The sequence below is a fragment of the Polyodon spathula genome, chromosome 21, assembly GCF_017654505.1.
Source record: "Polyodon spathula isolate WHYD16114869_AA chromosome 21, ASM1765450v1, whole genome shotgun sequence".
Taxonomy (NCBI): Eukaryota; Metazoa; Chordata; class Actinopteri; order Acipenseriformes; family Polyodontidae; genus Polyodon; species Polyodon spathula.
Genome location: NC_054554.1, coordinates 14060407 through 14086745, shown reverse-complemented (window position 1 = coordinate 14086745; position 26339 = coordinate 14060407). Strand labels below are relative to the sequence as shown.

The 26339-nt window shown below is 38.9% G+C and overlaps 1 protein-coding gene across 1 annotated transcript; it reads right to left on the bottom strand.

Annotated features, from left to right (window-relative positions):
• Window positions 1-17474: 17474 nt before the first annotated feature.
• Window positions 17475-26296, bottom strand: LOC121296149 (heat shock factor-binding protein 1-like). Its single transcript, XM_041221399.1, has 4 exons — window positions 26102-26296; window positions 21361-21427; window positions 20855-20952; window positions 17475-19798 (listed from the first exon to the last, which is right to left on the bottom strand). Exons 1-4 carry the CDS (start codon window positions 26144-26146, stop codon window positions 19787-19789), a joined length of 222 nt encoding a protein of 73 aa, XP_041077333.1. The 5' UTR covers window positions 26147-26296; the 3' UTR covers window positions 17475-19786.
• Between the last annotated feature and the right edge of the window lie 43 nt (window positions 26297-26339).

The window sequence follows — 26339 nt, the reverse complement described above, 5'->3', positions numbered from 1 at the left end:
AAGTCACAGATTGGTGTCTGAGCTAAAAGCTAAAAGGAGAGCAGAGATAGAGATAGTGTGAGATAGGAGAGGGGAACTGAAAGACAAGATGGATGTGCCCTGCTAGGTACAACGTGGTATGCAACCCCCCCTTTTCCCCTCCAGAGGGAATGTGCAATGATAGAGTGGAAACCCCTATCATTGGAAAGAAGTAAAAGAAATGGGAGTGGAGTCAACAGTTGTTTACAAAGGTATAAATACCCAAAGTGGTAAAGTGTTGTCATTCTTTTCAACTCTTTCGAATTGACTCCATGGATATCCATGCTTTCTGATACAAACGTATGCACTGAGCTGTACTGAGGCCTTGTTTGAAGTCAGTTTAAATCATGTGCTTATATAATTGTATTGGAGGTATACCTTTCTTGTATATAAAGTGTTTTTGAATCAAAAACCATTTGTCAGTTTAATCTTTTTCACTACAGATTTACCCTGAACTTCACAGACAGCAGCACGTGGTTGAGATCGACTTCCTGGGTAAGGATTCCATCCGCTACTACAACAAGGTGCCTTTGAAGAAAGCGGTAAGACTGCCACTGTCTTTCTAATAAAACAGATTGTCTTAACAAAGATGCAGTAGGTAATTCTTCTAAAACTTCACTCCATCACAAATTCTGAGGGAAGAATGTTTCAAGTAAAGCCTTATTTGTGTTAGGTTTTACCTTCTTGAGTCTTTTGCAAGAATACTGTAACTAGTGGAATTTAAATCATTAATCTGTATAAAACATATAGCAGTAGATAAGGAGACTTTACAAATTTAAATGACCATAGTTGGTGCCGTGGTATGTGGAGAACTGTGGACCTGTCCATTCAAATTGGCCAGCATGACCCTTCTCTCCATGCTTCCTGTATAAAGCGTAATATATTGGCTTATGTATTACAATATATTGCAGATACATGTCAAAACAAGACTTTCTCTGGGACACTGGTCTGTCAGGGAGAATCCAGCTATATCCATGCACTTTTATTTGCTTTTTTCATAGATAATAATCAAATGTTTTCCACGATAATTCTTGAAACTTCTTCCTTGAACTTATTATTTTAGGTCTTCAAAAATCTGCATTGAACATTTCTTTTTACGGTCATTCATACATACAAATCCATATCTATATATGGTAGTGACTCAGGATGTATGACAGATTGAATTTATTTTAAAGGTTCCTCTAGTAATGTGGAACACAACATTTGAATTTTAGCAGCTACTAACACATTTAATATTGAGAGAATAAGACTAAATAACTGAAATTGTGGAAAGAGTAATGGGTAGCAAAAACAAACAAACAAAACACCATGTTTCCAATCCTTACAGCAAGTGACACTGTCCCAATTTAATAAAAGGGATTGAGATAAGGAATTTGTGTGCTTGTCTATTCAACGTACAAAAACATAACTGTGAATGGCAGTTGCATGATTTCATCAAGACCCGTCTTATAATGACCCCTATTAATTGGTGGTGTTGGATGGAAAGAATTTATGTAATTATTTCACTAATTTCCAATATTATATCAGATGTACATAAGTCAATGCCCTGTTTACCCCCCCCCCCCCCCCCCCCCAAACAAAAAAAAAACATGTTGCACTTGTACATGCCATTCTAAACCTGTAATTGCTTCATTAAAACAGGAAAAACAAGCAAATGACCCTATGACCTTTTTGATTGCAGCAATTAAGTTATTACACAGGTGCTATTCTTGTTGAGGCAGAACAGGCTAGCTCTGCTACAATCCCTTGCAGGACATTATCCCACCTAGGGATTGCAGTGCAGGTATATGTTGTTCAGCACTGAATGCTGGCTATATAGTTTTGACATTTCATGTTTTATTATGAATATAATTGGAATTTCCATTTCAACTGCTAGCTAAAAAAATACAGCAAACTCATTGCTTCTTTTTACTGCTGTAAACAATAGGAAAGTACTGTCTGTCAGTATTGTATTGTCTAGTATTGTCTTTTGAATACATTTTGTAACCTGCAGTGCTATTAAATTTCAACATTTGTTTAAAAAGATCAGCAGTATGAAGCATTGCAAACGTCAATTGCACTTAGCGAAAAGGCCAGATTCAGATATCTTGTGAGGTAAAAATTTCACAGCCTGGTTCCAGCACAGCCCCGCAAAAATACTGCATGTAATTAAGTTGTTGTACTGTAGTGAACTGTTCTGATCACTGCAAGAACACTGCAAAGAGAGTTTACAGCTTTTTGAGGTTTTTAATTATTACAATGTACCCGGTACAACAGCATATTTGTTATATCATCAACTATTTTGAGAGAGAAAGAGAGATTTCTGCTACAGTTAGAAATATGTTGTAAAGCATAGTCATTTGTATTTACAATAATGTTTCCCAATTGGTCCTCAGTGATTTTCAGATCTAATGCCCTTAATTTTTCTCCATAGGAGTGCATAATTTTATTTTTATTTTTTTTTTATTGACTATTCCAGTATCTTGGTTGTCGGTTGATATCTACTGTATGTATCCATTTAATTTAGTCTCATGAGTGTTTCTTAAAGGTCATTGAAATCCACCCAGAACCTTCAAAGGCAAGGAATGGGCAGAATTCATCTGTTTTGGACCCTGCTTGGTTAAGCAGTCTCTTGTTCTCATGCTTCGAGCCAGTCCCCCAGTGGAATACAGCTGGCCAGTTCCACCACTCATTATGTAGGTGCCTGACTGTGATTCTGGAACAGCAGAGATTTCTAATCCCCCGCACGCTCTTCTCACTCTGCATGTCTACAGTGTCGTTCTTCCCATATGTTACACAATTGGGAACAGGCAGCTCCACTGTAACAGCAAGAGCAATTACCAGTGCAGTAAAATAGATCATATGCAAAGTGTCACATATGAAGCAATGACATTTTGGTACAGTGGCAACCACAGCAATTATTTTCTGATCTACAATAGCTCTGATTCTGTTCATCATTCTAATAGACCCCCCCTTTTTTTGCCCAAGCATTACTGGTCTGGTAGCCCAACTCATTTCCATCAGTTGGTTGTGTTCTGCAGATTGCTCTGGGCGCTATGAGAGCAGTCACTGTGTTTTCTGCCTGGCATGATGGCGATCACAAGTGTGGCTGTGGGTTAATGAATAGAATGCATAGAATAGGGATTTTAGAATTGTTTAATTACCTAAGCAATTAAACTGCAGGGAATAAACTAATTTTAATGTTTTGTAAACAATCGGACAAGCCCTCCAATGGAGTGCTGTTATTTTAAGATGCACTGCAACAGTCATGTGGATGGGACTGCATCTGTACAACATTTATGTGCATAGGAAAAAAGGCTTTGATTAAACAAGCCTACACTGCATACATTCTACTGTGTAAAGTAGAATTTGTCTGTAATACAGTAATAAGTCATGGATGGAACATGACAAATATGTAAATGCTAAATTTTAATGCATTTTTGATCACATATATATATAAGTAATCCTAATTCTGAATTTAATCCTGAAATGTTTTTTTTTTTTTTTTTTTTTTTTTTTTATCAAACCAGTGATGGAAGAAATTCACCAATACAACATTGCCATCTAGGGATTGTCAGAGGCATAAGTGCAATTTAAATGCCTGAAGGTTTTAGCTATGTTTTCAACTTGCGCACGCACACATCCTAAGCAGGGCCGGATTATTTAAGAGTGGGGGGTCCGGGGCTGTTATCATTTTAGGGGTCACTCTTTGCATATTCAGTTCCTTCCCTGTACTGTTTTATGACTTAAGTCTTATCTGATCGATATTTTACCTGATTAGATGTTTGAGTTACACCAGTTTTGAAAATGAGCATTCGCCTAGTGTTAGTTACTTGCAATGTCAAATAAAAAATGGGAAATGCAAACTGTAGCCTCTTTTGTCGTAATAGCAAGTTATCTGGAAATGTGTTGTCCTTATCTCTTACCAATATGTATGTGTGTAATAGGTTTGTAATAATACAATAATACAAAGACACTTTCTAATGGAATGTTGTTTTTTTTATATTATTTGTGTCAGCAGAATCAGCAGAGCTGCACACACAGGAACAACATATTTTTATTTTTTTATTTATTTATTTCGTTTTTTGGGGGGGACCAAATGAGGCAGGCTGTATTTTAAGACAACCTAAAAACTTCATGGAAATCCTGTTTAAGAAAGCTGGACAATCTCAATAGGCCAAATTGGAATTCAGACACAAACATAGCCTCCGGTATTTTAATATGGATTAGTTTATTTGCATTTGGAACAAGAATTTCTCAGTCTAAAAGAGAACTACATGGGAAACACACACAACCCGAAACTACTACCAAAACAGAGTGAGAAAAAGGTGAGACTTAGTATTATTTTTCCATGGAGATTGCCCCACTGTAATACATATAAAACTAAGCCATTTCTCCGGTTGATTTCTCTCCAATGTATTTTCCGAAGTACTGTTACCTTTACATATATTTGTTGTATTTATTAAAACAGCGTGTCAGCGTTGGTGTTTTGTTCACATATCTTCCTCGGGATGACATTGTACTTGTATTTCTGCTTTTCAGCATCACTCTCATACTTTGAGTACTGCTTTCCCCCGTTTTCAGCTGTTTTCAAGAATTTCCCCCCATGAACATGTGGATGACAAATTCTTCAAGAAAGTAAATAACATGTTTTTTTTTGTCCAGACTATTATTAGGTGTACTTTGCAAGGAAGTAAAATATGAGTGAATACATACAATTATTAATACAAATGTATTAAATATATGTATTAAATATATTACCAGGGCTCTAAAAACATAAACTTCCGTGAATAGAGCTTCCAGGCAGTGCAGTTCCTTGGTGATATTATACATGCTGCTGTTGAACTTCTGCAGCATTTGTGTAGTTGGCTGAAAGCTCCTGCAGTCCTGCCCCCTCCACTCCAAGCAGTATTTAACCTGTAGCAGGCTTTCCAGAGTTTTGCCCTGAAGTTGATTTCGTAATTTGGTTTTCATCATTGTTACAGTCCTGAAAGTTTGTTCCACTGCTGCATTTGGTAGTGGTAGTGTCAACATAGTGAGAGCAAGCTGAGCAACAAGACCAAACCGCCTTTCCCCTGCAGCATTCATATCTTCATAGACCTCAAACCGGAAGGATGACTCATTAACTGTTTTGTCCAAGGTCTTTTCAGTTTCTCTTATGTCTTGACAAACCACCTGGAATTCCTGAGCAATAGTTGTGATGGGTCTCTTGAGTTGTGATAATGCCTCTTTTGGGTGCAGCATGTCCAGTTTCTCCAATATACTTATATTGGCTGGTAGTTGAGCCCGCAATTGATATGCCATCTACACCAGCATCCCCTTGCACTTCTCCTTCACTAACTCTACAGCCTTTTTGTCTTTAAGATTGTCTGTATAGGAAGTAAAATCATAACCCAGGTACATGGTTGCTGTACGCATGATATACATCTCAGTTAAAAGTGCCAAGCTCTGAGTAGGGAATGTTCTCTAGCTGATTTGCATCAACACTGACTGGTAGTATAGCATGAGATCATGAAAAAGCTTGGAGAGGCTCCCTGTCTACAACAGAAATAATTGGTTAATTCTGTTCAGTTCACCAAGGGTATTTTTTTAAGAAAGATGAAATACAGTTTATTGTATGGGTCTGTCATCATTTCACAGATGAGACTTGCTGTATAGCACCTTTCTGTGTCCTTTGACATACCAAAATGTAACCTGAAAGCATCCCATTGATCCAGCTACCTGGAAATGCTTTCTCCTCTGCTGAACCACCTGGTTGCTACTGGGTGAGTCATCCTTCTGGGGTCAACAGCTTCAAGAGTGTTATACAATTCCTTGTATAAGTTTCTTCGCTTTGCCCTGTGTGAGAACCAATTATAGATCTTGCGTACAAGAAAATCCAAATGCCTTGGCAATATTTCAGAGGCTTTGCTGCCAACTAAGTTTAATGAATAACAGATGCACTTCACCAGTACTAAATGAGGGACCTTTTCCTTTAGCGTAGTGTACACTGAATGGTTGCATCCTATCATTACACTTCCATACCAATCCATACCAATGCTAATGCACTTTTGCAGATCCGGGCCATCTTCTTCCAGTGCAGTACACAGAGTGTATACAAGGGATTCTGCATCTTTCTCATCCACTAGAATTAATTTGAAGAAAGTTAACACAATCTTCTTTTTTGAAGAACTAGGGTATCTAATCACAACAAAGAGTCTGTGTGAATGTTATATCAGTGCTCTCATCAATGATAAGTGTATAAAAACTGTTACCAATATCTGCCAGCAGTTCTGGTTGGAAATCTCCCTCCTGACCTGTGGGGGCGCCAAGTAGCGAAAGAGAAAGTGTTGGATGGGCTGGCCTGACAGTTCATTTCCTGGGTCGGGAAGTCGGTCAGCCTGAAAGGCGGCGAGACTCTGTTGCAGTAACATATTGACCCGGAAGGTAAACGAGGTAGCAGCTGCAGGCAATAGAGTCAGCTGCAATCATTTACCAAGGAGTCATGCGTGATAGCATAAAGGGGCCAGAAAATTGTAAATCTTTTCCTTCGCCTTGATTACAAAACCTAACCTGAAAGGACCCGTGCAATGCACGAAATAAATAATCACGAGTGTTTGTTTTGTTTGTCTTGTCTATAATTGTTACTTGAGCTGTCGCTATAGGCCAGCAATAAACCCAGACAACACTTCACCACTTGTTCACCACTAAAGCACATATTTCTATTATACTTCACCACAAGCACTGAGAGCACTCACTTTGGGCCTGTGATCGTGTGTGTGTGTCTAATTGTGTGTGTTAGTACTGTGCTTATTTGCGGGACTGCAACCCTTTTTCATTACTGTGCAATATGCATTGTTATGTATTGCAAGCTTATTATTGTTTACTGACTGGTCATCAGACCATTGGATTATAAAACCATTAAAAACAAACCATTTCACCCGTACTTTGTTGTCTGTTTGTTTCTTGGGATTACTGCACCAGCACCACACCTGCTTCACTAATTACCACTTTGCCACAGTAACTCAGCACCCAAATGTTAACAATCAAAGCAGTATACTTGATGTGATGAAATGCAAATGTCTTCAGAACAGAAGACTGGGGATCTAAAGAGGGTAGTATTTCTGATAAATGGTCAATTGTTCTAATCGAATAATGTTCTGCCATGTAACACATTAATTTTAATTCTGCTTCTTTGTCGTGTTCTAGGGATGTTGACAGTAAAATATTGATTCATTGGCTGAAGTTCACTTGTTGCTTTTTCGTTCCGGACATTTGAAACTTGCTTCTGGGACTTTGAATGCATGATAAGATCTTTCTTGTGAGTCTGCTGAGTACAGCGACACACAACACAGTAAGCCACAGTATCACTGCCTTGCACCCTGTAAAAAAGAAATATAAATAAGTCAACAGCAAAAGTATGAAGCTGTATTTTAAGAAAATATACTTTAGCTAACATTCTAACTATCATTCTTCAGGACTATAAACATATATACTGATCGACAGCAGTCAAAATAAACAAATAAGGACAACTGAAGGAATAATAATAATGAAAAACAATATATTGTTCAACACAATAAGGGCATATCTGGGCAAGAACACAAGCCAACACAAAAAGAAAAAAAACAGAGCAACCAAAAAACTAAAATAATACAGTGACAGTCACAACCCAGAATAAGTCCCAAGTCCGAATTTTTTAAATGTCCCAGCTTCACAACTATGAGGTATAACACACGGTATAGCCAAATCCGTTGCACCCCAATATTATCTTTTGTCCACTTTACAAAAGTTATAATGCAAGAATAAAAAGAGTTGGTTAGATATCACCCACTTATCTCGTCCAAATTGCCCAGAAAAATTGCTGAATATTTTTTTTAATCCACAGGAAAATGAATGAAATCCAATCCAACATAAAACATGAAAACACAAAAAAACCATCCATAGCAAACAACAGGTGGGACGACCCAAACAAAACTTTATACTCATTTTTCAAATGTGCCTGGAAAAAACCAACTTGCAATAAGAGTTTTTTTTTTTTTTTTTTTTAGAGAGGCATGGCAGGAAATGGCGTTGCGGTGACATCAGACCAGAAGGCGAAACAAACACAGACAGGCAGGTATTGCAGTTCACAGACGTGGCGCGTGCCGTTTTTATGTTAAATACAAAAATAAATACAATTTTCAAACAAAAATAAACACTACTCACAGAGCGAAACAAAATATTTAAACAAAAATAAATCACGAACACAAAATTAGACCTAAAGGTCCGGCTGGGCAGTAGCCTTCACAGATCCTTTAATTTTCAGTTCCGTTTTTGTTTTTTTTTATGCTCCTCTCCCGCTCTTGTTCACTCCTCCATACACCCACCCGGAATGCAGAGAGCTGCAGGTATTTATACAGGTGACCATCTCCCGATTACCAACAAATGAATCACTTAATTCGGGAGATGGCCACCTTCTGCACGAGTTTTTAATGTGGATGGGGCTTCCCTTCCACGCTGCAAAAACAAAACCTATACCAAAACAATAACAAAACACATGGCGCTTCGCTGACATATATACAATAACTTGTAAACCAAAACAAATACAAAATACAGTACAGGGGCGGAGGGGGAAACCCCATTCTAAAATAAATACTGAGCAGGGCTGCTCGCCCTGTTACAGAGGCCTAACACATCCCTCTCTGAACCTCACTTGTTTCTACCCCCTTTTTTTCTATGGAAGGGGTTTCTTAAAACTAAACCCAGAGACTCAAGGAGCTCATTAATTAGCGCCTGTTGCAAGACTGAGCCCTGGCTGAGAGGAAAAACAAATCAAATCAAATCAACCACTAGGTGGAGCAAATACTTGCGTTGAAAATCACTTGGCCAAGCAAAAACAAAGAACATAAGATATTATATAACTATGTTACAATGATATATATATATCTATAGATATATATATATATATATATATATTATATTATATAATATATAATAATATATATATAATAATGCTAATATTATTATTATTACGATTGCTATAATTAGTATCCGGTGATCAAAGTAGGGTGATCAAACGTAATTTTATATTTCAACAGACAAAAAGCAAAATAGGTTATTAAATGTAGTTTGTACCTAACTTAAAAATACGTCAAAATGCCCAAAAATATGTTTTTATCACGTAACACTGAGTTTTAAGACACCAAATTCACATGCTTTTTCTACCGACAGCCATCTTCAGTTTTGCATTCTACAGACTGAGCCTTTACAATTAAAAAAAAATAAAATATGTATACAAAAATAGAAACACTTCATCAATAAAAAATAATCAAAGATGGTGATTTTAAATTAAATATAAAATGTTTAAGCTCATGCAATGTTTTCTTAAATTAGTATACTATACTTAATTGTAAGTTTTGGAATATAAATTAAAATTGTATTTCCATTTTTACCAGTTTAAAATTGCTTACAATGGTGAAATTTTCTCAAACTGTGTGTATTGAGAATAATATGTATTTAGTATTTAAACTTATAACTGCAGACACATTGTGTTTCAGTGATTCACACTCAATTATGCAGTTAAAAAAAATAACTGCAAAGTTGATGGCCAGCACTTTGTGCTCTGAGCAGAGCGCTCCATAGAGGCAGAATCGCCAACCCTAATTAAGCACATTTAAACCATAAATAAGCTAAACATATATATACTTTTATAGCTCTCAAAAGTATTCACTCCCCTTGGACTTTTCCACATTTTATTTACAACATGGAATCAGAATGGATTTAATTAGGAGTTTTTGCTACTGATCAACACAAAAAAAGTCCACAATGTCAAAGTCAATAATAAAATCTACAAATTGTTCTAAATTAATTACAAATATAAAACAGAAAATAATTGATTTCATAAGTATTCACCCCCCTTGCTATGACACACCTAAATAAGCTCTAGTGCAACCAGTTGTCTTTAGAAGTCACATAATTAGTTGAATGGAGACCACCTGTGTGCAATTAAGGTGTTTCACATGATTTCAGGTTAAATACACCTGCCTCTGGGAGGTCCCACAGTTAGTGCATTTTCTAACAAAAATTACATCATGAAGACGAAGGAACATTCAAAGCAAATCTGGAATAAGGTTCTTCAAAAGCACCAATCAGGGGTAGGATATAAGAACATTTCCAAGGCATTGAATATCCCCCCGAGCACAGTAAAGTCCATTATTAAGAAATGGAGAGAATATGCACAACCAAATCTGTCTAGAACAGGCCGTCCTCAAAAACTGAGTATCCAGACGAGAAGGGCACTAGTCAGGGAGGCCACCAAGAGGCCTATGGCAACTCTAAAGGAGTACAGTTTTCCACGGCTAAGTTGGGAGATACTGTGCATACGGCAACAATAGCCTGGTTGCTTCACAAAACTGGCCTTTACGGTAGAGTGGCAAAAAGAAAGCCATTGTTGAAAAAACTCTCATCAGATCTCAGCTAGAGTTTGCCAGAAGACATGTGGGAGACTCTGAGACCACGTGGGAGAAGATTCTATGGTCTGATGAGACCAAAATAGAACTTTTTGGCCTCAACGCTAAGCGCTACGTTTAGTGTAAGCCTAATACCGCACATCATCCTGAAAACACCATCCTTACCATGAAGCATGGTGGTGACAGCATCATGCTCTGGGGATGCTTCTCTGCGTCAGGGCCTGGAAAGCTCGTGAAGATAGAGGGCAAAATGGATGCAGCAAAGTATGGAGAAATCCTGGATGAAAACCTGTTGAAGTCTGCAAGAGACCTGGGACTTGGGAGAAGTCTGCGCTTATTTGTTAAATAATTTACATAAAATACGCAATGCAATCTCCAGTACAGGAAAAAGTGGATTTTTAACTAAATATACTACGGTGTTTCCCTTGTCTGGTGAAATAAAAAAATAGAGAGATTAAATATAGAGAGAAAATTAAATTCTAAGTACTGAAATGTATTATTTTTCTCAGTAACAGTCGGCAAAATTCAGTGCTTACCCGACATATTAACACCCACCTCTGCTCACGAATGATTGGACAGCTGTCAGATCTTGCACTTTCCAATTGGCTACTCACTCGCCTTCAATTTTCATGCAGAATACTGTGAACGGCATCTGCTTGCTTATGCTTGGACAGCTGCATAAAACTTGGCAGATATGACTCTCCTATTGGTTAAACTTACTGTCAGTAGCTCTAACTGAAACAGACACATTTTATGTCCCACCCAGCTAACTTATGATTGGGCTACCGCAGAGACAATGCAGCTATTCACTTGGTTGATCGTAACGCGGAAGCCCTTCAGGAAAAAAAAAAAAAAAGTGGAGAACGTACAAGCACAGCATAAGCGAGTAGCGCTGTCAACAGACTGTTGTGGCGCTTTTGTTATTTATTTATTTATTTTCCCATGATACGACCCGCCAGAAATGTGTTCACAAGCCATAATTTAAGAACAGCTGCCGCGGGCACGATGGCCTGGCTTCACGAGCACGAATTTGTATGCAGGCACCACTTTGAGGACCCCTGTACTAGTACTACACGTGTTTCCATTGCACAATTTAAAATTAAGATGTAATGACTAATAACATCTATATGTACCTTTCAATTCCGGTTCTGCCTCCCATTTTTTTGTGTATTGCTGTTGAGAAGATGTTTTTATTGACATCATTAAGATATACAGGTATGTCAAAATATTTCTAAGAATTTCTCGCCTCTCAGTAGCTATGGTGTCAGACTCAGATAAACAGTCAGCAATGCATAAGAATTTTGGGCATACCTCAAAGGCTCAAAGAGTGTTAATATGATTGATCAAGCCATATGTCCATTACTTGGAGGTGGAATAAAGCAATAGGATTTGTAAATTTAATCAGCTGCCTGTCGTTAACAACTGATTAGGCGGGAGTTGAGAGAGTATGTATGACTGATTGGTCATTTCAAGTGGGAGGGTGGAGGTATTATTGTGACACATAAATATGTGGGATTGGTTAAAACTATAGGCTGTGCTACAAGTGGTACGCTACTGCATCAAGTTACTCAACATTAGAAAGTAGGATAAATATAATTGAAAGATCTCTAAGAAGCTAATTACAGAGAATGTAAAACGTCCCCATGTTTATCTGAATCCCCCCATTTAAAAAATATATCCCTCACACATTCCCCCATGAAACCATTCCCCCTATTTTTCCCCCCATGACTTTGATTTTCCCCCAATCTGGTTCTGATCTGCGTCACGTTCTCGCTGCAGCACACCTGATAAGAGTGGCACGTGACTTGATCGCAGGTCAAGTCATATGATCAGGCAGTCCCTGCTCCGCTAACGCAATACGGCTTGGTAAAACAGACCTGTTGCCACACACTACTTATTCATTTTTTAGATATTGTATTATAAATTATATATATTTTTTGAGGCCTTGGCTGCAAGTCCCTAAAGCCCCTGTGTAAATCCGGCCCTGACTGACGCAGGGTATGCAGGCTGAAGTATTACGAATTGCATCCATTGGACTTATTTGTTAGCACTTAATGATGATTTTAACACACCTAGTTTTTTTTTTTTATTATTATTCTGTAGCTAATAAGCCAGTTATTTTTCAATGTACAGTAATTTGACCTTGATGTAGCAAATCTAGTGCCAAGTGTCCTGATTTAGATCCAACCAGGATTGCATTAGAATAAGGGCTTCAGGTTTTTATTCATTTCATTTTTCAATGCTTATTGTTAGCTATTAGAGTTTTATGTAAATTGTTTTTTCAGTTATTTTGCTTTTTATATTTTGCATGAAATTATTGTTTTTGGTTACTTTCCAAAATGCTTGGGCTTTTTTCTGTCAAAATATGCATAGTAACTCTACAGTACTTTTACACTTAAGTTGTACCTTCTTTCATTTGCTGTCTTCCACAACGAAATCTTTATTGTCACAGGCATATTTTTCTGGGTTTTTTTTTTTACATTTCACCATAATTTGCAATTGTGTTTTAAATCCTCCATATTTGAACTGTAATACATCTTTATATCCCTCTAACAAGCCTCTGTTCCTAATTGCAATCTCATTTTAAATCTCCCAAGCAGAATTTATCGCTATAGAAATGTAGGAATTTGCTGTCACTCAGTGTTTGGGGTGGGTTTGAAGTATTCAGGACCAATCGATGATAGACATGTCAGGAAGGAGGGACATTGCCCACGTGCACTGGGAAAGTTACAGGTGGTGGTGCCCTATCTGCACTGTTGAATTCTGCTACCTCGTGGTTTAACCAATTACCCATTTCTACTCACTCTACTCTACTCAATTCTCTGATGCCGGACTTGACTACAAAGGTTTTTCAAACATTCAACACCTCGATAACTCTGCAGCAACAACTGAAGGAGCTTATGGAGTGTAAGTCAGTGTTAACCCATTCTGTAATAACAGTATGCCTGAGAAGATCCTGTTCTACAACAGAACAGGGCAGTTGCAGTTCTATTTAACCATCAGTGGGCGCAGCCAAAGACCTTTGAGCAGTCCATGGCAAATCTGCAGTCGAAGGTGAATCAAGACTGGGTGCAGTGGAAATTCTGATATTCTGTATCAATACTGTACCTGACACTTAAGGCAGAGGGTGGCATGTTTGAGGCATGCAAGAACACTTATTGAGGGTTTCTGTTAAGTCGGTATTCTGAAAGGTTGGAGACTTCACACTTTGTTCAGGCAACACCTTGTGTGTCAGCATTCACATTTTTTATTTATTTTTTTGCACATCTGCTTTTACTAAACCCACTACATATCACAGTCAAGGAGAGCTGGCAAAATATGAAAATCACAAGCAGTCACAGGATAGCTATATATATATATATATATAATAATAAAAAAAGCCATTGTATTGTTCAAAAAGAAATTGCAAACATGTCTAGAGCAAATTGATGGCTTTGTGATCCACAGCAAATAGAATCATGTAATCAACAGAATGCTGAGTAACCTGGCCATCTTTGCGTATTTTTTGACAAGAACATTAACATTCAGATTCGTAGTTTATTTTATGTCTGGCTTTTCAAACTGAAAGATAACAAAGCCTTTACTCCTGGCAGTAACACGAACACAAAAACAGATATTTGCACACACAGCTTAGTACAGTAATCCCTACTGAAATACATCCTTCAGATAAAGCGATGCATAAATACAACAAGATACAAACTCAAAGACATGTTTCTACCGATTATATTACTTCATTCATCCTGTATACAGTGCCATGAAAAAGTATCTGTCAATGTCTGATTTTCTGCATTTTTGCAAATTGTTCCTATTGAATTTGGTCAGATCTTTTTGTAGGTTGTAGTAGTATATAGAGGGAGTCTGAGAGAAAAAATGACACCAAAGTTTAGTGCTTCTTTCATTTGTTTGGTGTGCAAGGTAATCCAACATGCAATCTTTAGGTGTGAAAAAGTTATTGCCCCCCCTAGTTAACTCAACCCAATTAATACTATGTTTAACAATCAGGCCTGATTTGGGCCAGCCCTGCCCAATATAAACTAACTTTGGCCTTTACCATCAGAGTGAAGTTGTCAGCACACAGGTTCCAGAGACACATCATGCCACGATCAAAAGAAATTTCTGAAGACCTCCGGAAAAAGTTTATTGATGCCTATCAGTCTGGAAAGGGTTACAAAGCCATTTCTAAGACTGTGGGGCTCCACCATACCACAGTCAGAGCTATATTGTTCAAATGGAGAACGTTTGAGACAGTATTGAATCTTCCTAGGAGTGGCCATCCTGCCAAAGTCTCTCTAAGAGCAAGGTGTAAAATCGTCCAGGAATCACAAAGAACCCTAGAACAACATCCACGGGTCTGCAGGCCTGTCTCGCCTCGGCTAAGGTCAGTGTTCATGACTCCACCATCAGAAAGTCACTGGGCAAAAATGGGATTCATGGCAGAGTAGCAAGGTGGAAACCACTGCTCACTAAGAAGAACATGAATGCTCGTCTCAAGTTTTCCAAAAAGCACCTGGATGATCCTCAAGAGTTCTGGAACAATGTTCTATAGACAGATGAGTCAAAAGTGGAACTTATTGGCCAACATGGGCCCCGTTATGTCCGGCAAAAACCAAACACTGCATTCCACAGTAAGAACCTCATACCAACGGTCAAGCATGGTGGTGGTAGTGTCGTGATTTGGGGATGCTTTGCTGCATCAGGATCTAGATGACTTGCCATCATTGAAGGAACCATTAATTCCGCTCTGTATTAGAGAATTCTACAGGGGAATGTCAGGCCATCTGTCTGCCAGCTGAAGCTGAAGCATAGTTAGATCATGCAGAAAGACAGTGATCCGAAACACACAAGCAAGTCTACATCAGAATGGTTGAAGAACAAGAAAGTCAAAGTCCAGACCTAAACCCCTTGAGATGTTGTTGCAGGACCTGAAACAAGCAGTTTATGATCAAAAACCCACAAATGTCACTGAGTTGAAGCAGTTCTGCATGAAGGAGTGGGCCAAAATTCTTCCAATCTGTGAGATACTGATCAATAACTACAGAAAGTGTTTGGTTGCAGTTATTGCTGCTAAAGGTGGTGTAACCAGTTATTTAGTCTAAGGAAGCGATTACTTTTCACATGGGGCATTGGGTGTTGTATAACTTTCTTTAATAAATAAATAAATATCAAAATTTTGTGTTATTCACTCAGGGTCCTTATTATCTAATATTAGATTTTGGTGCAAATGCTTTTTCACGGCACTGTAATGCTTTGTTCTTGAGGTCACAAGATCAGAGAATAACGGGTGACACGGTTACAGTTGAGGTCCATTCGATGGCTGTGTCGGTATACTAGGTGATGCTATATCCAAGGTACCAGTTAAAACGTACATTAGAAAGAAGCTCCTACTGCTAATAACATTTCAGTTTCTTTGTGTATTCTCATTGTAAGGTGTTGTGAATCAGTATGACCATGCAAACTATAGGACTATTTTTAATAGGTTGTAAAGAAACATGTATACAAGATTATAATGTTACTTTTGTACTTGAGAAAGCTGTACACATTCTCAACAAATCCATTGAATTCCAACGCTAGGATTTTTAAAAGCAATCCCTGTCATTTAAGCACTTTACTCCTTCATGTAAATACTAGTCTAACTAGTCTATTTTTACAGCCAGCAGTGGTTTTTTGTTTGCAATAAATCTGTTCTTGGGCAGCTTTTCATACTCAGAATCTAACTGAGTCATCAACCACAAGCATGGAGAGCAAGTGTGTGTTAGAGAGAGAGAGAGAGAGAGAGAGAGAGAGAGAGAGAGAGAGAGAGAGAGAGAGAGAGAGAGAGAGAGAGAGAGAGAGAGAGAGAGAGAGAGAGAGAGAGAGAGAGAGAGCACACATTCTTTATGAATTAATTCACAGTTTATATTTTTAACCATAGGGAAATTATGAATTGCCAGCGATCTAATAAATAAGGTTTGTGTGCAATAACAGTTAGTAATTGCTGTTTCAATTTTTAAATGGGGTGGTAATATGTAGGCAATTAGGGGTGTAATGAGCAGTTATGTATTAAGCCAAGTGAAACATTTTCAGTAGTTTGAACATCTGTGGCCTGCATACTATTTCTGGTGATAATTAAGGAAACCGTTTATTCCTGCATTAAAATATACAAGTAAGCGGTAAATTAACTGTCCTTTTCTACATTGAAATATATAGCACTTCACTGAAATACAAACTTGAATGTAGGTGCCATGTTTAAAGAATATCATCTTTTTAATGGTTTTCTTAGTGATTCCATCAACCTGGGTGAATTTTATTGACACCTTATTAAAGGAAACTTTTACATTTGCTACAGATACAGGAGCAGATTACAGTTCCACATCCCCTACTGGTCATTTCTAAAACTACCTCACTTCAGAAACCCAGCTATTTGAAGTGTATGAAAAATGATAGTGCTTGAATTGTATTAAACATGGTAAATAGTGATCTAAGCTGAAACAATAGAGCACATCGTAGCATAACTAGCAGGTAAGAAATTAAATAATCCAAAAAAGTAGGCATTGAGAAGTATCTCTTCAACATCACTGAACTGCAAAATGTTTGTTTAAACTAATCATGTTTTGTGTTGAGAGCAGAATGGAACAGCTTGCCCTGACTAAGAAGGATCTGAAGCTGGCCAAGAATGAAGCTAAGAAAGCAAGGATGAAACTCCAAACGTGAGTATCTGAGGGGAAGGAGGAAGGGTTGAGAAGGACCTGGACAGCCAAATAAGACTAGAACCACGATACTTGCATCAAGTGTCATTAATGTCCGGTCGCTGCAATAAAAAACAAGGTCAAAATTCTACAAGTAATGACCCTGCAGAGGATATGAATGGTATTATAAACCAAATTTGTACTTGATCTAATTCTAAAGCCTCATAATCTATAGAGGGTATATAGGCAATCATAATGACTGCGCTATGAGGATATAATGGGAAATCAACATAGTGGGGCTGGCCCATACCTTCTGTAACTGAGTGAAGAAAATATGTTGGGAATTAAAAGTTTAACAAAACAAGGGAAGTTTAAGTGGTACCACAGCCAATAAAATGGAAATTGAAAACTGGGACACAATGTTATTGTGCGGAATTAGAATGTCTTTTCCATACCTAAATGACTAGAGAAAAAAAGTTGCAGTAGCTTATGGCCATCTAAAAGACATTGGGTGCGTGAAATGTAAATTTTTTTTGAAGAGTTCTGGAAAATAAGAAGAAATTGGTCCAGAAATGTGAGGCGCAGCTAATGAAACTGGAGGTGCAAGCGACGTACAGAGAACAAGTAGATCACCCTGGGCTACCTATGGGTGTCAGTTGTACCTGTATGGATGTGCTGCTCATTGTTAATGTTTGAGTTACTAGGGCTGTGCTGAAAATTCAGATTCAGAAATATTTGAAATCTCAAATTGCCCACCAAGTACTTCCAAATATCCACATCTCTTTTAAAACCAGTATTTTCTTTTAAGCTTTGTTTCCCTTAGGTGTAACAATATGAGGGTGCCTTTGGATAAAATCTACAACAAATCACAGAGACAAATTTGCATGCGCTATTGATATGACAGAGTTGGACTTTGAGTTCTGATCATTCCTGATTCACCTCCATTGGTATAGCTCTGTACAAGCACTCAATAAGAATATTAGAAAGCTAGCCCTGCAATATAATGGAATACACCCTTGTGGTTATTTTATTCTAGTGAAACTAGCAATTATCCTTGTCTGCCATTCAGTCATATTCATATCTATGTATTCCTTTTTTAAACTCTTAATATTTACTACTTATACACAAAGTACCTATACATTTTATGTAGATTTCTTTTTAAAATATATATGTTTAGGGCATGGTAAGAATGCAAATAAAAAATAAATCAATTAGTGTAGGGCATTAAATTTAGTTATGTATGGAAACTAACATGCAAGGTAAACTCAAGCTCTTAACTTTTATGGATGAAAAATATGCTACTTAATTTAATGGTAATTTAAAATAATCTGAGGTTTTTATTTTAAATTATTTGTATTTGTTTCAATAAAGTTAATTAAAACAGTTTTTTTTGTTTGTTTTTTTAGATCATGAAAAAGTAATAGCAGCCTTTTTGTGTTTCATATATGTGCTATTACTTTCAAAACCAAATATTTAACTGCCTTCAATGTTACTTGTGCATTCTACAGACTGGATGTGAAGATTAATGATTGAACTGTTCAAGCGTAGCAGGTCTGCTCACTCCCTGGGCGTGCAGTCATAGGTTGACAATGCTCAAATAAACTAGTCAAATTTAGTTGGCTAAAAAGTGGATTAAACTAATTCTAACAAAAGTATCTAACAGTTTAAAACAAGATAAATTCATTTTTTTGCAGATTCTGCCTAGCACAACCTGATTTACCTAAATTAACATTAGGTAGTTCAAGATTAATGGTCATCAGTGTCTGTTGAAGCAATCTTAGGTGCATATTTAGCAAGAATTGGAATTGAGCATAAAACTTTATGGTAGTCTGTAAAAGGAAGGGCACATGCAATTGAACCTTTTATAGTTATTTTTTATGATTATGTTAATAATCCCTGCATTATTAAAGCAGTCAAGTGACCACACTAGTGTGCATTGGGTCTGAATATTTTGAACTGATTTACAGGATGATAGGCTTTCATTAATCAAAATAAGCTACTGCTTGTTGGGAAACTTTAAATAAATTTTTGCTTCCGGTACCAGTTGTGTCCGACTAGCTGCGATTCCAACTTGTCAAGCAGATTCAATAGAATGTTCTGCAGCTGAAATGCCCACAGCAGGGCCACTTGTCGCAGTGGTGAAATTAATTGTCACCCTCCAGAGAGGAAGACTATTAAAGATTCTTTACTGAATGCACTGCTGGCTTCTGATCAAAAATACATAGGCAGGCAATTTCAAGCCACAACTTGCCCTACAGGGTCTGCTTTGCATTGTGGATCTTAATGTGATCATTCTGCACCATAGGTGAAAATAAGAAAAACTGACTTATTTTACAACAACACTTAAAGATATGTGAAACCTTGGATAAAATGCAAGTCATTAGTAATACAAATTATCTTTTACAAAAAGACATATAACCTTGCAACAAATTTTATTTAACTAAAGGGAAAAATATCCACTTGGCATGTTGGTAGTGTGTTAATACTTACTACTTTAACTTTAGAAGTTTACAATTGTATAACTATAATAACCTCTGTAAAATATTAAGAAAAGTTAAATTCTAAAATGTACAATCTGTCAGGAATGCAACCATTATTACAAGAATTTATATAAAAAATGCTTTACACATAGCAATTTGAAAAAAGAAAAAATAAGCCTTGTGATCTTGTAGAAAGTCATTCAGTAGCAATGGTGCATTATTTGGCAACCTGTTAAAACAAAACAAAGAAAAGTTCAGAATCTCACTACAAAGCCTGAGCCAGACTACAACATTCTTATAGGGCTTCCAAGTTCACAAGCATCTGTAAACATGTTCACTCACCAGCAAACTAAACATTTACACACACACACACACACACAGAAGAATAAGCAAAGGACCAACTCAAGCAAAGGAAGCATTCAGAAAGTGTGTACAGTAACAAAGCTCTACTTTGCTAAAGCAGTGGTGCCTATTTAGTTAGGAATGCAGTACACTTACAGCACTAAGCTGTAAAGAAACAAGTTAATAAGAGCAAGTAGCTTCAAAATCTGTTCTAGTTTCCTGCAATAACCCTATGTAGCACAGGCTCGATCAGCCAAAAACCAAAGTGTCTCGCTTACCAAGTTAGTACCGCCTAGTGCTGGGCTGTATTTTGCCAGCACTACAACAGGGAAAGTTACCCAAAATAACTGATTGCCACCATAAAACACACTTTAATTCAAAGCCACTTTTAAACTTGACCCCACAATATGTATATGTACTTGGAGTGGCCAATTTAAAATTAAAAATAAATTAAAAATCCATTGTGTAACATTATGCCAAGAAGGATTTTTACCCAGAAAATATTCCTTTCTACCATTTCTCTTCGAGGCTCCTCTTTTTCTTTTGTATAAATACTTATTTGGCCAGAAATACACCAATCATAACTATCCCCACAATATAGTTATTTAAATATTTGAATATTTTCTTTGCCCTTACAACTTCCAAATGGGGTGGATTTTGATGTTACGTAAAACATGTAACAATTAATATTAGTACCAACTATATTGTGCTAAACAGTTTTGTCAGTAAAATTACTGACTATATCCTTATCACAAATATAGAATAATTATAAAATAATTTATAATCTATGCATAAATATGCAAGCTGAAAATGTCACTGCTACAAATATTGGCCATAAATACATTTTATAAAGAAAGACTTGTATTTTCTGAATTTTAATGTTTATGATATATGGGAGTATCCTGTCCTCTATTGTGAAACATGCCTTACCTTACAGACTCACCTTGTTTTCTCCTCCCTCGATCTCTTCCACACCTGCCTGTGTCATTAGGTCTGCAATATTCTTTTCCAAGTCATCAATACGAGTGCTCATCTCATCAAGTGGTTTCATTAAAGAAAAAACGTGGCTTTTAAATACATGGTTATCCTTGTAAACTAATGCCATTCAAGTTATAACATATAAAACACTGGCATGTCCAGAGATCATCTGATTTCACAGGCCCAGATTAGCACTCATTTCAGGTTACCTTTTGTATGATAAGCACAAACTGTGAAACCTTAGGCATAGATTCTGTATGCAAAATTAAATGGGAAATTCTTTGATAAATTATTTAAACGTTTCAGATTTTCCATGTTTTATGGGATGACTGGTAGTTTTGTTTGTCTCAGATACCTAACCAAGTCACAAATGATCATTTGCAGAATATAAAATGTAAAAAAAGAACTCTACACTATCTGAAAATAAAATATGCAATGCACTCTTTGTATGAAGAGATTGATAAAGGATATTTCTTCCAATGATCTGGTCTGACATGGTTTGGAACTTGTCCTGCATCTGCTGAAGCAATGTCTGAACCTAGAATAAACCGTGAAAAACACATTCAGTCAAACAGTGAAATCATTCAGATCTGAAGGACGAGAGCCTAATGCATGTTTGTACATATAACAAACAAATGTTCCAAGCTAAAGCAACTGTTGTCTACAAATGGTGTCCTCCGCGATGTGGAAACTGGTAAGTTTTGAAATAAGTTACCTTCCATCGTGGACTTCTGTGAACAGGGTGGCATTGTAAGGGTGACGTCAGACCAGAAATGCAGACTCCAAACAATGATGAATGGCGGTGAATCTGACACGCTACGGCGTCCAGGGTTTTATTGTAATTAAAAATAACAAACAAAAAGGTTTAAACAAAACACACAACTGAAAAAGGGCGTGTTGGCCAAACAAACAAAACTGACAACACTAAACAAGACAGTGGACGAACCCAACAAACAAGTACTGTGCTGGCACTTCCAGCTTGCTGTAGCAATTGCTATTTTTCACTCCCCTTCTCCACTCACGAACACACAACCCCGAGTGTGTGAAAACATGCAGTTTTTATGCAGCTGTACCGAGATTCGATTGCTAATCAATCATTCAACTGGAGTCTCGGTACAACTGCATGTGAATTAATAAAAGTGTAATTCCCTGTGCTCACATATTTTACCTGCACGTGAAGTGCTGTGCAATCCTTGTGCCTAAAAACAAATATACATTTTAAACACTTGTGCTCGTAACCCATATTTATATCCTGTGTATAAACACCAACATTAACGCACTACATACAACATAAAACACTGATAAACATATAAGGTGTGGGACAGACACTCCGGCACATATACCCCCCCTTGTGCGCAGCACACCTGGCCTCAATGGCCAACTCCCCCCTCAGTCACAAAGTCCCGGTTTATAATCCCGGCCCAGGAACAGAGGCAGCAACAGGCCCGACGTGGCGGCCACGGTGGGAGGTCCTCCTCCCACCGCAACAGCTGTAGCGTCTAGGCCGACTGTACACAGGCTAGCTCCTCTGGCCAAGGCAATCCTGGCCGCCGCCCGGCTGTCTGTGGGGGTGGTCTCCTGACCTTCTCCCCCTTCTCTGTAGCCGTCAGCTCCCCCTTCTGGGGCTCTGGCCACCAAATTCCCTGCAGCAAAATTGCTGCAGGGGGAGGTGGTCTCCAGACCCACCCCCCCTTCTTCATAGCCGGCAGCTCCCCCTTGTTGGGCTCTGGCCACAGTATTTCCTGTGGAAAAGCAGAGTTGACACTAACCCCAGGCAAAAGCAGTCCCGGCGATGGCAGCAGCAGCAGACCCTCGGGAGGCGACAGCAGCAGCAACGGACCCTCGGGAGGCGAACTCGGGAGGCGAACTCGGGAGGGGAGCCCCTGGCTATAGAGGCGGCAGTGGGCGCTCCACTTCTCCCTTGTACCCTGTAACCGGTAGCTCCACGGGCGATGCAGAACGACAGGCAGCCCTGGGCGAGGCGGAGCGGCAGGCATCCTTGGGCGGAACCAGCAGGAATTCACCCTCTGCTGGTGGAGGTGGGAGCTGTAAGCAGTCCTTCCATGGTGGTGGTGGAAGCAGAGGCCGCTCCTGCTGCTCTGCTCCTGGCAGTGGAGGTGGAGGAGGCAGAGGCAGAGGCAGTGTGTTGTCTCCTGGCGACGGAGGTGGGAGCAGCGTGTAGTCTCAAGGCGACGAAGGTGGGAGCAGCATGTAGTCTGTTTCAGGGGATTAGTGTGGCTCTCCGTAACTTGCAGGGGGACTGATGCGGCTCTCCCTTTAATCCCGGAAATGTGGTGCTTGTGTCTGTGCTCTGTTGTGCAGAAAAGATAGTGCTCAGGGGGTAGTGCTGGCTCTGTGGTGGCAGCTCCTGGTTCTCTTCCCCAAATGGTAGGGATGGAGGCATTGGCAGCTCCTGCTCCTTTCCTTGTGAGGGTGGTGGTGCAACCAGCAGGTATTCTCCCTCTGCTGGTGGAGACAGCAGCGATGGCTCCTGTCCCTTTGGTGCTGGACATAGTGGGGCTTCCCCCTCTGGCGCTGGACATAGCGGGGCTTCCCCCTCTGGCACTGGACATAGCGGGGCTTCCCCCTCTGGCACTGGACATAGCGGGGCTTCCCCCTCTGGCACTGGACATAGCGGGGCTTCCCCCTCTGGCACTGGACATAGCGGGGCTTCCCCCTCTGGCACTGGAGATGGCAGCAATGGCTCCTCCCCCTCTGCTGCTGGAAAGAGTAGCGGGGCCCCTCCCATATCCGCAGCCCGGTAGTTGAGCACCATGGCTGCGATGTCTGGGAGGGATGCTGGGTGGTGTTGCTGTTCCCAGGCCTCCCAGCACTCCCTATCTCGGGCCGACAGGAGGTTGATCACAGCAGGGAGGACCTCCTCGATATCCCTCTCAGGATCCGTCAGCCAGTCCCAAATCCCCTCAGAGGAGAGTGGACCAGTCGGCCTCGGAGGACGTAGAGGCAGCTCCTGCTCCTCTTCCTCAGGTGATGATGGTGGTGGACGTGAAACCAGCAGGCAGTCTCCCTCTGCTGGTGGAGGTGGGAACAGCTTCCCCTTCCGGGCGCTGGATGCACAGGCTCCAGAAATGCAGACTCCAAACAATGATGAATGGCAGTGACTCTGTGACGTTACGGCGTCTAGAGTTTTATTGTAAATAATAACAAATAAAAAGGTTTAAACAAAACACACAACTGAAAAGAAAGGGCGTGTTGGTCAAACAAACAAAGCGGACAACACTAAACAAGACAGTGGACGAACCCAACAAACAAGTACCTTGCTGGCACTTCCGGCACGCTGTAGTAATTGTTATTTTTCACTCCCCTTATCCACTCTTGAACACACAACCCGAGTGTGTGAAAACATGCAGCTTTTATGCAGCTGTACTGAGACTCGATTGCTAATCAATTACTCAACTGGAGTCTCGGTACAACTGCACATTTTCCCGTGCATATTATTTTACCTGCACATGAAGTGCTGTGCAATCCTTGTGCCTAAATACAAATATACATTTTAAACACTTGTGCTCGTAACCCATATTTATATCCTGTGTATAAACACCAACATTAACGCACTACATACAACATAAAACACTGATAAACATAAAGGGGCAGGGCACTCCGCCACAACGTCATATTGCAAACATACAGTTTGCATTCAACAATAAAATATAGGAGACCATTGGATGTGGACCGACAATCTTTTCTGGACAGACACATACAGAGCTCTTCAGCTGACACACTCACAGACCAATGAAAATGCAACGACTTAATACCTTAAGAAAAGTTAAGTACAGTGTACACAACATTTTCTAAAATGATCTTCTATCTACAGTCACGTCTCTATTGATGGCTTCATAATTTGAAATACGAGAACTGAGAGAGGTGTTATCTTTAGATTTCTATTACAATGTTATATTTGTACTACTTCAAAAAGGGGAGATGCAACAATCAGACTACAGCATAGAAGAGAAAAGGAACGTTGAAAACTGCAGTACTGCTCCCTCCACCCTCCCACATCATTTTATCTGGTCTTTACAGATCAGCCAATAAAAAACTGTTTCCAACTTGTACGCGTTTTCATTGGTTAGGTTAAATGCCTGTCATTGTCCGAGAGACCAGCTATGTAATTGGTTGGGACGTAGCTAACTAAACATATTCACCCGAGAACGTTTGACAGCTGAAAAAAAAAAAAAAAAAAAAAAAACTGTAATAATAATAATAATAATAAATCTAAATACTAACTATTGTTTTCGTGAGGTAATGCCTGCAACTGCACATTTCAATGCAAGGAAAGCAAGCCCAAAAAAGCACATTCAAAAAAAAAATCTACACACGTTTAAAAAATATTCTAATTTAACCTACTCATTTTATGTGTCTATTTCTAGTAGGTTAAATTATAATTTTTAGTCGATTTGTGGTGTGTTTAACTTTAAAAAAAAGAACAGTCCTTAGCTCTTCAGAGTTTTAGAGGAGGGAGGAGAGAGCACATGACTCCTTTTTTCCTGCCGTACGAACATGTCCTAATATGCACACCGTACAGCAGATTTTGTCCACTGTATACACCAAAATGGCTAAAAGGGCATCGGTTGTTAAGCGGAAGTCATGGTAACTAACAGCAAATGAAGCGACCTAGTGTCAAACACAGCTGTAGCTGCCGAGATTTAGAGCTATCCTTGCTGTACCAATATTCAACTAATGCAATTAATGCCAGAAAACATGATTTATGCAAAGTATTAAAAAGCCTGCTGGAAAACTGTATTCTTACCGCTTTATAGAACACCGTGACGGGTAGCTGCCACTACTCCCTCTGCTTTGCAGAACGTTTTGCTATCGATATGATGATAAATACAATTAAATTAGATTAGATGAGATGTATAGCGTTTGCAATTTTCTACCAGTCCTTCTAAACCTAATCGGATTACGTTCACGTTTTGAAATTAATTAAAACGCGTATAAACGACTTTTAACTGTTTCAATAATTGCATTTATACACAAACATATCCAGCTACAGATATACACTGCATGTTTTATTCTTTAGAACAATACGATCTCACAAGGGATACACCTGCTGCAGACTCAAATGTCATGAACCTAGTTTATAGCACCTTCCTCACCTCAATCGAAACAAAAAAAGAGATGTTCAACAAGGCCTAGTTAGTAAACACAAGTAAATAGGTTACTACACAGCAGTAGGTATTTTTGCACTTACCACACCTGTGAGGTCCTGCACTGATTTTGGATCAGTCTCTGACATCCTTTCCGCGACTCTGGTGCTAAAGCTTTTTGCAATTCTAAATCGTATAAATAACTAAAACTATGTATTATTTTTACAAAATGTTCCTAACCACAGACACTCCTAGCTCCGCTTTGGGAGACCAACGGCAAACGACAGAACGCTCCAGCATAGTATCTCGCGATACTGACGAAGGGGGTTTTAAACAATGATT

What these genes read in the sequence shown, in the direction of transcription:
- LOC121296149 (XM_041221399.1), bottom strand. Translation starts at nt 26,146, where the DNA reads ATGTCAGAGACTGATCCAAAATCAGTGCAGGACCTCACAGGTGTG. An exon ending in TGCAGGACCTCACAGGTGTG is followed by an intron (nt 21,428 to 26,101) that starts GTAAGTGCAAAA and finishes GGTTTATTCTAG; the next exon opens with GTTCAGACATTGCTTCAGCA. An exon ending in AGACCAGATCATTGGAAGAA is followed by an intron (nt 20,953 to 21,360) that starts ATATCCTTTATC and finishes TAATGAAACCAC; the next exon opens with TTGATGAGATGAGCACTCGT.